This window comes from Otolemur garnettii, unplaced genomic scaffold, assembly GCF_000181295.1.
Source record: "Otolemur garnettii isolate 467f Iridium unplaced genomic scaffold, OtoGar3 scaffold00031, whole genome shotgun sequence".
NCBI classification, from domain to species: domain Eukaryota; kingdom Metazoa; phylum Chordata; class Mammalia; order Primates; family Galagidae; genus Otolemur; species Otolemur garnettii.
The window spans coordinates 2,530,161-2,540,027 of record NW_003852426.1 but is presented as its reverse complement, the minus strand read 5'-3'; the positions used below and the strand labels follow the sequence as shown (position 1 = coordinate 2,540,027).

Below are 9,867 nucleotides of genomic sequence, written 5' to 3'. Positions count from 1 at the left end.
TGGCATCACAGCTCACAGCAACCTCCAACTCCTGGGCTCAAGCCAGTCTCCTGCCTCAGCTTCCTGAGTAGCTGGGACTACAGGTGCACCCGCCACAATGCCCAGCTATTTTTGGTTGCAGCTGTCATTGTTTGGTGGGCCCAGGCTGGATTCGATCCTGCCACCTTGGGTGTATGTGGCTAGCGCTGAGCCCCTTATAATTTTCTTTAGGACTACTTTCTCTTTGAAGACCCAAACTAAGGGGTATGAGCCTCACACCTATAATCCTAGCACTCTGGGAGGCCAAGGAGGGTGGACTGCCTGAGCTCAGTTCAAGACCAGCCTGAGCAAGTCCCCATCTCTAAAAAACAGTCAGGTGCTGTGGTGGGTGCCTGTAATCCCAGCTACCAGGAAGGCTGAGGCAAGAGAATTGCTTTGAGCCCAAGAGTGTGAGGTTGCTGTGAGCTATGATGCCACAGCACTCTACTGAAGGTGATAAAGTGAGACTCTGCCTCAAAAAAAAAAAAAAAGGCCAAAACTAAAAGGTATGTTGCTAATTAAGCCCCTAAATTGGCTTGGTGCTGGTAGCTCAAGAGTAGGGTGCCAGGCACATACACTGAGGCTGGCAGGTTCAACCCCCTCCTGGGGCCTGTTAAACAACTCAAACCAAAAAATAGCCGGGTGTGGGCAGTGCTTGTGGATCAGGGTAGGGCACCTGCCCCAGGGGTGGCAGGTTCAAACCTGGCCCTGGCCTAACCGCAACAAAAAATAGCCGGTGTTCTGGTGGTCACCTGTAGTCCCAGCTACTCGGAAGACTGAGGCAACGGAATCACCTAAGCCCAGGAGTTGACAGTTGCTATGAGCTGTGACGCCACAGCACTCTGCTGAGGGTGATAAAGTGAGACTCTGTCTCTAAAAAAAAAAAAAAAAAAAAAAATAGCCAGGTGTGGTGGTGGGCACCTATAGTCCCAGCTACTTGGGAGGCTGAGACAAGAGAATTGCTTAAGCCCACAGAGTTTGAGGTTGCTGTGAGCTGTGACTTCATAGTACTCTACGGAGGGTGACCAAGAAATATTCTTGTCTAAAAAAAAAAAAAGCACCTTAAATTGTAAACAGATGTCTAGTCATGGGTATTTAAAAAAAACAAATATTTCTCTATAGTTTCCTAACTCTGATTTTTCTGTTTTCCTTCTGACCTTTTACTTCCCCATACCCAACTGTAGGAATTTTGCCTGCTCTAGACTAAAAACATCACCCTAATGCACCAGGCACAAATCTTTCCTGTTGTTCAACATGGGGAGGGTGGGCAGAGCCATGAGGGCCCCTGGGGTCCAGCACACCACCACCTTCCCTTCCCAACCACAAGCATCAGCAGACTAGCTTACAGCCTTTTCTTCCACTTTATTTCATATTCCCACCACAATAATGTCTTCTTTAATTTAAACTAAAAACCATAGAGGGTTCCTGAAAGGGTGGCAGCAAAGGAAAGAAGGCGTCAAAGACTGAGGAACAGGTAGAGTGGGGAATCAGCGAATCGTCTTGACTGGGCTCTTGAAGTTGCTGGCGGCTTGGAGCTGCAGCTGGTAGGCCATTGGATGAATCTTGAAACCGTAGAGCCTGGGCAGGGGTAGAGGTCAGACAGGAAGCACAGTGAGCCCCACCCAGGTCCTGCCAGTGGCCTGCATTCCTACCACTCCACCCAGCTCCTCCATGGGCCTGCTCAAAGCTTAAGGGCAGTGGTTCCTAACCTCTTTGCTCAAGAATATTGGAAACTGATCTTAAACATCCATTAAAATCCAAATAACAGGAGATGTGCATCAGTATTCATTTCAATAAAAAGCTGAACCTTTTCCCAAATACCAGGGTAAAAATGATGCTCTAGAGAAATAAATGATATTTAACCTGTGGCTCTGAGGTTCTCCTGACAAATGGTTTAGCACCAAAAATGGTGACTATGAGAACTATTGCAAATGGTACTTCATATGTCAAATGATATTCTAAAGAATCTACACATCTAAAGATACTTTATCAGGCAAGTATTGCCACCATCCTTATGTTATATGAAAACTGAAGCCTAGGCAATCAAGTAACTTTCCCACATTCACTCGGAAGAAAGATACCCTAGCTTTGAGAGAAGCAGGCCTCAAGAAATTGTCCTCCTTTCTCTCTAAGGGATCTTGGGCCTTTCCTCTGGCCCTTGATAATTCTGTCCCTGCTCCCCACCTGGGCACAAACTGGTTGGCAGGTCGCTTGGGTCGGTACTCGGGATGCACCATGAAGAGCATGTGAGGGAAACCAGTGCCAAAGTAGGCGCCATCCGTGTGATGGTGCCTCGACGACTTGGGTGTGTACACGTCCATGCACTTGGGGCAGTAGAGCTTCACCATGGCCTCTCCAGGGATGTCCGAAAGGCCTGGGAGACAGCTAGACTCAGCAGGCCAGGCACCTCTCAATCCTACCCAACCTCCCTCCAGGACTCAGGACCTGACTTGCTGAGCCCCAACTACTTTCAAAAAGACTGCCACATGGTGCTGTCTTCTCCCTTCTTCAACACTCACCGATGGGAAGCATTGGCTGGTTCTCACAGTACACTCGGGGACAGTAGCCAAAGTCTCCCTGCTGGTACTTTTCCAACTGAGGTGAATAAAGTGGAAGGAATTGGCAGGTAGGTGTTAAGAAAAGAGGCAACTCCATCTTTAGCCCAACCCGTATCATTCTCTCCCCTACTTCTCCCACCTCTGCCCAAAGGTCCTTTCATTGGCCTAAATGGGCACTCAGATTCTTCTGTTGCCTTTTCTCTACTTAGACAGGCTACAGACCATCAGAACCATTCAATATTTGTTCCTTGAGGGAGAGGCAGTCTACAACTCCTGTCCAAGGTCACGTCTCTCTTCCTAAAAGTGTTCCCTTCAAGATGACCCTGAATCAGGATTCAATTCAGGCCCAAGGTCTGGGGTTTCTCCCCTCTTCTCAGCTAGACTCCTTGATAGCACTGAAACATGACTTCTTTTTTTTTTTTTTTTTTTTTTTGAGACAGAGCCTCAAGCTGTCCCCCTGGGTAGAGTGCCATGGCATTATAGCTCACAGCAACCTCCAACTCCTGGGCTCAAGCGAGTCTCCTGCCTCTGCCTCCCAAGTAGCTGGGACCACAGGCGCCCGCCACAACGCCCGGCTATTTTTTGGTTGCAGCCGTCATTGTTGTTTGGCGGGTCCGGGCTGGGGATTCGAACCCGCCACCTTAGGTGTACGTGGCTGGCGCCTTAGCCAGTTGAGCTATAGGCGCCGAGCCTGAAACATGACTTCTTGCTGCAGGATCTGTTTCCCTCACTGCCTCAGGAGATGAGTGAGTGAAGAGAGGCCTCACCATCTGGGCGATGCCACGGTTGGTGAGGATATAGCGGGCGTGGATCAATCCATAAAGCATCTCAGCTGCCTGTTCAATCAAGTCACTCTGGTTGGGGTTGTCTTCAAGCTCTTCATCTGAAACACAGCCCAGACAAATGCAATCACTTGTTTTTCAGCTTTTCTCTGTGCCCTCCCTACCCTTAGGGACTGTAGCTACTATTTGTTCAGCACCCATCTTTCATCCTCACCGCATCTATCATCTGAGCATATGACCTAGAAACTTGGGCCTCTGACCCTTTTATCAATCTAAGGTAGTTCTGCCTTCTTTCCACACCTCTTCAGCCTCTGCTCTCTTCTTCCCACCCAAGTCCCCCCAACACATATACACAACAATGTCAATGCAGAAGGTAGAATTCTAGACTGGAAGGTGCAAGACAGGAGAAAGAAACAGTAAACTAGACCTAAGAGGAAGTGGCATTATGAAATAGAGCTGAATTACAGATTCAGAAAGTATGAGAACAAGTCACAAAACTAGGTAAAGTCAGGTGAGAGATCAAAAGCAAGCATGGGATTTTGGGTTAAGATAGTCAGAGAATCAAAAGAAACTTAGAAATTCCAGAAGTAGGGAGGGTGTAGAAAGTGTTTAGTCAGTTCCCACCTAAGGAATACAATGTATGGATATATGGCACACTTCCTAGGTGAAAGACACAACTACAACTCAGACTTTACCTCAGAAATGCAAACAATGTAACTTAGTCATATGTACCCTCAAAATTAAAACAAACAAACACTCAACAAAGAAACTCGAGAAGCAAGTGAATAGAGAAAGGTTTAAAGAGGGAAAAATGTGTGCACTGCACAAACACAAACAAAAAACAACCCTGAGGTTGCCTTACCAGGCTCCAGGTCCAAGATCATGTCTAGAGCTTGTCGATAGTGAGGCACCTGCTCATTGAGTCCAGTAAGATTAAATTTGTCCTGGATGTAGTCTTCATCCACCTGTCAGGATACAGAAGTTAAGAGGGAACCCATATTGAAACCTCTAGCTTTGACTCCAGGCAAGAGGCTCTAACTGATGTCTTGTCCTCAACACAACATCTATTTCCCTTATTCCTACTCCCAATTCAGCAAGAGTACTTCAGCCTTTCTCCTTGGTCCACCCCTCCCCCCAAAAGCTTCGGCTTTTCTAAGGATAAACAGGTACAACAATCTTGTTTTATTTTTATTAGAGACAGAGTCTCACTTTGTTGCCCTCAGTAGAGCCCATGACATCACAGATCACAGCAACCTCCAGCTTTTGGGCTTAGGCAATTCTCTTGCCTCAGCCTCCCGAGTAGCTGGGACTACAGGTATTAGCCACAATGCCCGGCCATTTTTTGTTGCTGTTTGGCGAGGAGCTGGGTATGAACCCACCACCTCTGGCATATGGAACTGGCACCCTACTCACTGAGCCACAGGTGCTGTCCCAGCACTCTTTTTTAGAAAGCTATTCTTTTATTTATTTATTTATTTATTTGCAGGTTTTGGCAGGGGCCAGGTTTGAACCCACCACCCCCGTATATGGGGCCAGAGCCCTACTCCCTGAGCCACAGGCACCGCCATAGAGAGGTATTCTTTTCAAGAACCCTGTTCCTACTTCTGCCCCCATCTCTATGAGCCAGTTTTGTCCTGTCTATAGGGACAGCAGGTTCTCTGAAGACAGTAGAAGCTTAACAGCTTGGTTTCTGAAAGGTTTTAGAATCCCTTACATTAACACAGAGCTTTACACCTCACAAAACATCTTTTTTTTTTTTTTTTTTTGAGCCAGAGTCTCAAGCTGTGGCCCTGGGTAGTGTGTTGTGTTGGCACAGCTCACAGCAACCTCAAACTCTTGGGCTTAAGCGATTCTCTTGCCTCAGCCTCCCAAGTAGCTAGGACTACAGGCACCCACCACAACACCAGCTATTTTTTGGTTGCAGTTGTCATTGTTGTTTGGCAGGCCCGGGCTAGATTCAAACCTGCCAGCTCTGGTGTACGTGGCTAGCAACCTAGCCGCTTGAGCTAAAGGCGCCAAGCCAGTCACAAAACATCTTAATAAGTAGTATTTCAATTTTCCTAACAGTAATCTGAGATAGGTACTACTAGCATCATGCTAGAAATAAGAAGATGACACAAACTGACTACTCCCTTTGCTGGAGGGTAGGGAACTTGGGCTCCAGTACTGCCACTTCACCACAGGTTAGTGGAGAAGTTACTGAGGGAAACCTTCTTTGACAGGAAGGAGTTTCCATTAAGCACATAAGAGAAATGTGGAAAAGCTAAATATGGAAAGGAGCATCTAGCTGGAGAACATGTAGAACTGGCAAGTAGAGAGGTTGAAGAAAACTCACTTCACAGAAAAATTCATTGCCACGGAGCCCACAGAACCAGGAAATCCAGGACACCTCCTCTGAGCTGCTCATCTTCACGTCAGCTGAAAAAAAAAAGTGTAAGTGAAACCCAAGCTCTCCTTCCCTGCCTCTGATATCCTCCCTCCTCCCACACTGCCCTCCAACCATGAAATAATTTGGAGCCAAAGTTTCTTAAAGGACCTCAGACTCTGAAGCACCCCTCTCCAGCTCCGCAAATCTACACCTCAGCCTCTTTGTTCTGAAATTAGAAATTCTTTGGGGTCTTACCACTGCGACAGACCCAACTCCCAACCCTGCCACTTGGCAGCCCTGGTGCTTCCTAAGGCGCCAGGCCCCTTTCCCCTGTGTCAACTCGGGCTCTCTACAACTGCAGGTTCTGCATGTCCCGTCGGGCACCATTCCCGAAGGTTTCAAAGTTTATTAATCTCAATCAAAAGCTGGGCACCTCCTTTTCTTATGGCCTGCGGGCAGCCGTCAGGTCCCATTTACAGCCCCCCAATCCCGCCTTCGCTCCTCAAGGCCAACCCTCCTTCCTACGGTGCCAGACCAGGTCGCTTACTCCCCCGCCTCCACATTAAAGCGCGAAGACCACATGTACCGCGCCCAGCGATAAGGGATTTGGCGCAGTGACGACCTCAGACTCACCAGCAGGACTGGGACCAGGACTGGGGTGGGGGAGAGGGAGTTGCTACTTCCAGGAAACAGCTGCAAGACCTAGAGCGCAGACCGCGGATCTCACCGCGGCAGGCGAAGTGGAGGGCGGGGGGAGTGGAAATTGGGGAGGGCGGGGAAGAGGGCAACACGCAAGCGCCAAGGGCCCAGCGCCGCAGTGAACGCTGGGATATGAAGTCCGGAGAGGAAAAAAAACTGGCGAAAAGAGGCAAAAGTGAACTACGAATCCCATGATGACCCGCGCATGACCCTGGTGTCGCGAGGCCTCGGGAGAAGAGGTCTAGGGTGGGGTGCAGAGAGGGGCCACCGGAAGCGGAAGTCAAGTTTGGCGTTCGGGGCCAGGGAGCCTGGGAAATATAGTCGTGTGCTTACTGGATGAAGGGGTCAAGAAGGGGCGGAGAAAGGAGCGAGCCAGGAGCTATCTCACCCCGCAGCTTCCCTCACAGATTTCCTCTCTCTCTCCCACGCAGCGCTGCAACCCCGGGGCCGACCCTATCCCCGGCCAATCCGCTGGGTCCTTATCGTCTGCAGAGCCCCTAAGTCCGAGTCAGGCCCGCTACCGGAGACCACGACTCCGTGTTTTACCCCGGTCTCCTGAGGAGGGAGGTGCGGCTGGGCTTCGTGCTAAGACACCTGGGTTGTATGTATTGGGCTGAGCTAAGCGGTGTGAGAATCGGAACTGCCCACTGTGCTAACCTGAGGTGGCGCCAGCCATTCTGCTGCTCGTTCCTTTGCACTTCTCCATTTCCTCTTGGGCTCTACGTGTAACCTTCGAGCCCTGATCGGGGTAATGGTGAGGGGTAGCGTGACGTTATTTCATTTCACAGCTTCTCGGCATTCCACAGGTTTCCCTCCGCCTTCTCAGGGCCTATCTTAACCCAGAGAGTGGTTTCCCACCTCCAGGAAATGAGTTTGGAGCGGGGACCACGTTGAGAAAGGCGAAGGGCATTGTGGGGGCGTTATGTAAAAGTAGGACCCCAACCGACAGATCCTCTCGGGTGCTCGCGCTACCTGGGCACGCGATGCTTGTGCGTAATGCTAGAGGAAAAGTTCCAGAGAGGGAAACCGAACTGGGCGCTTTGCGAACGCCTGCGCGCTCAAGTAATGTGGGTGGTTTTGTTGTTGCAATGCATGCGTTTTCGTGCTGTGAGGCTGTTTGATTGTGTACTCTTTTTATCAGAATAGCGTCACTTTGCGCAGCGGAACACAAACGGGAGCCTTTCTTGGAGAGAGAAGTGTCATACCTATTTTGTTTAGGCAAAGGAAATCCCTAAATGGAACAGAGGAAAATTTAAAGGGCCAGGATGGTTTTTTTTTAATGGTACGTCTTGGGGATGGGAAAGTGGTTCAGAGAGACTGGTCTTACGTATTGGTGGGGATGAGGATGGGGGTAGGAGCAGAACATGAGATCTCTGGACAAATATCTCATGGAGTTTTCTTTATTAATTTTTACTAAGGGGCAGGATCAGTTATTGTAGGGTTCTTTTTTTACATGTGAACCCTTGGTCCCTGCAGAGTTCTTGATTGTGGTGTCACTTTGAGGGCAGGAGGGTGTTTTTGACGCTGAGACTACTTTTTTTCATCCCAACAGGTTCCTAGAGGTGGCTCTAGTCACTGCAGGGACCATCAGGGGCTTGGCTTGCTTGACTCATTCTCCTTTGCCTGGTCTCATTTTCTCAGTTCTACCAAAAGCCATGTCCAGACCCTCCCTCATCAACTTCACCCCAGCCACCGACTCTAGTGACCTCTGGAAGGATGGGCAACAGCAGCTGCAGCCTAAGGAGCCAGAGCCCACCCTGGATGGGGCTGCAGCTCGAGCTTTCTATGAGGCCCTGATTGGGGGTGAGAGCAGTGCCTCTGAGTCCCAGAAGACTCAGCCTGAACCTGCCAGGGAAAGAAAAAGGAAGAAAAGAAGAATGATGAGGGAGGCTGCAGCAGCAGCAGTGGCAGCAGGAACATCAGGAAGACGTGGACAAGGGAGATCCCTGGAGGCTGAGGACAAGATGACCCAGTGGATACTGAGGGCAGCCCAGGAGGGGAACCTGGCAGAACTTCGAAGACTATTGGAGCCCCATGAGGCAGGGGGTGCTGGGGGGAATATCAACACTCGGGATGCCTTCTGGTGGACCCCCCTGATGTGTGCAGCTCGAGCAGGCCAGGTGGCAGCTGTGAGCTACCTCCTGGGCCGTGGGGCTGCCTGGGTTGGGGTCTGTGAACTTGGTGGCAGGGATGCTGCTCAGTTGGCTGAAGAAGCTGGCTTCCCTGAGGTGGCCCGCATGGTCAGGGAGAGCCATGGAGAGACAAGAAGCCCAGAGAATGGGTGAGGGGAAACCCTAGCTCCTATCCATCTTTCAGTATTTTTTGCCCTTCCTAGCCATCCATGCCAGAGTCCCAGAACAGAGCTGAAGGGTTCTTTCATCCTCTTCATTCTCCAATGAGGGTTGATAAGGGTTGTAGTTAAGTGGTTGTAAACATGAGCTCTCTGGGTTTAAATTATTGATTCTACTTGGGCAAAAATCTGTCTACAATGTCCCAGTTTGTTTATCTAAGAAAAGGAAATAATAAGAATACCTTTTTCATAGGGTTGTTGTTATTCTTCATTGGGTTAATGCATGTAAAATGCTAGAACAGTGTTTGCCACATGGTATGCACTAGATGAATGTTAGCTATAGTTATTACTATTCCTCCTTTGCTCCAGAGCCTGTGAGGCCTGGTTACCATCTCTTCTCTCAATTATATTCTTCTGAGTCCTTCACTGTTAGGTGGATAGGAAGGCAATTTATTCCTTAATCAGAAAGCTAGCTTTTCTACCCTGTCATCACCCTCTGACACCTTAACTCTTCCGCTTTCACTTTCCTTGCTCTTAATCTTTTCTTTATTTCTCTGCAGGTCTTCCGGTCCATCCCCCCAGTACTGTGAGACCTGTGACGCCCACTTCCAAGATTCCAACCACCGTACATCCACTGCTCACCTGTTGTCATTGTCCCAGGGTCCCCGGCCCTCCAGCCTTCCCCTTGGGGTGCCCACCTCAAGCCCAGGATTTAAGCTGCTGCTGAGGGGAGGCTGGGAGCCAGGAATGGGGCTAGGACCCCGGGGTGAGGGCCGTGCCAACCCCATCCCCACTGTCCTCAAGAGGGACCAAGAAGGATTAGGCTATAGGTCAGCACCCCAGCCCCGAGTCACACACTTTCTGGCTTGGGACACCCGGGCTGTGGCTGGGAGGGAGAGAGCTCCTCGGGTGGCCACACTAACCCGGAAGGAGGAAAGAAGGCAAGAGGAGAAGGACAGGGCCTGGGAGCGGGATTTGAGGACATACATGAACCTTGAGTTATGACCTTGGTGAAATCTGAACGTGGTTTGCTGCTTAAATCTGACCTTGGGCCTCAGACTTCTACTTCCTGGGATCTGCACTGTTTGATCAGTAGGCTCTGTCTTTGGAAGAGGGGCTGAGAGTTGAAAAATAAACCAACCTCTGTCTTTT

The 9,867-nt window shown here is 49.8% G+C and overlaps 2 protein-coding genes across 6 annotated transcripts in view; one reads left to right on the top strand and one right to left on the bottom strand.

The window, feature by feature from the left end:
• LOC100966880 (casein kinase II subunit beta) overlaps positions 1-6,681 on the bottom strand; it is an 8,855-nt gene extending 2,174 nt beyond the window's left edge. The window contains exons 1-7 of the mRNA XM_012804784.1: positions 6,360-6,681; positions 5,694-5,776; positions 4,221-4,323; positions 3,344-3,459; positions 2,538-2,613; positions 2,203-2,392; positions 1,366-1,596 (exon numbers count right to left, since the gene is read on the bottom strand). Coding sequence (XP_012660238.1) covers positions 1,506-1,596; positions 2,203-2,392; positions 2,538-2,613; positions 3,344-3,459; positions 4,221-4,323; positions 5,694-5,765 — 648 coding nt within the window. The 5' untranslated portion in view covers positions 5,766-5,776; positions 6,360-6,681 and the 3' untranslated portion in view covers positions 1,366-1,505. Of the gene's footprint in view, positions 1,597-2,202; positions 2,393-2,537; positions 2,614-3,343; positions 3,460-4,220; positions 4,324-5,693; positions 5,777-6,359 lie in introns of the transcript that reaches the window.
• An 86-nt stretch (positions 6,682-6,767) lies between these two features.
• GPANK1 (G-patch domain and ankyrin repeats 1) lies at positions 6,768-9,866 on the top strand. Of its 5 annotated transcripts, none has more exons than XM_023512904.1 (3): positions 6,768-6,992; positions 8,067-8,706; positions 9,276-9,866. In XM_023512904.1, the coding sequence occupies exons 2-3, from the start codon at positions 8,081-8,083 to the stop codon at positions 9,718-9,720; spliced, it is 1,071 nt and encodes a 356-aa protein (XP_023368672.1). In that variant the 5' UTR covers positions 6,768-6,992; positions 8,067-8,080; the 3' UTR covers positions 9,721-9,866. The 5 variants fall into 5 exon arrangements, with proteins under 5 accessions (XP_023368672.1, XP_012660237.1, XP_023368669.1 ...); XM_012804783.2 differs by having other exon boundaries at positions 7,978-8,706; XM_023512901.1 differs by having other exon boundaries at positions 7,567-8,706.
• The last annotated feature ends 1 nt before the right edge of the window (position 9,867 follows it).

Coding starts and splice junctions, on each gene's coding strand:
- GPANK1 (XM_023512904.1), top strand. CDS start 8,081: ATGTCCAGACCCTCCCTCATCAACTTCACCCCAGCCACCGACTCTAGT. Junction 8,707..9,275: donor ACAAGAAGCCCAGAGAATGG/GTGAGGGGAAAC, acceptor ATTTCTCTGCAG/GTCTTCCGGTCCATCCCCCC.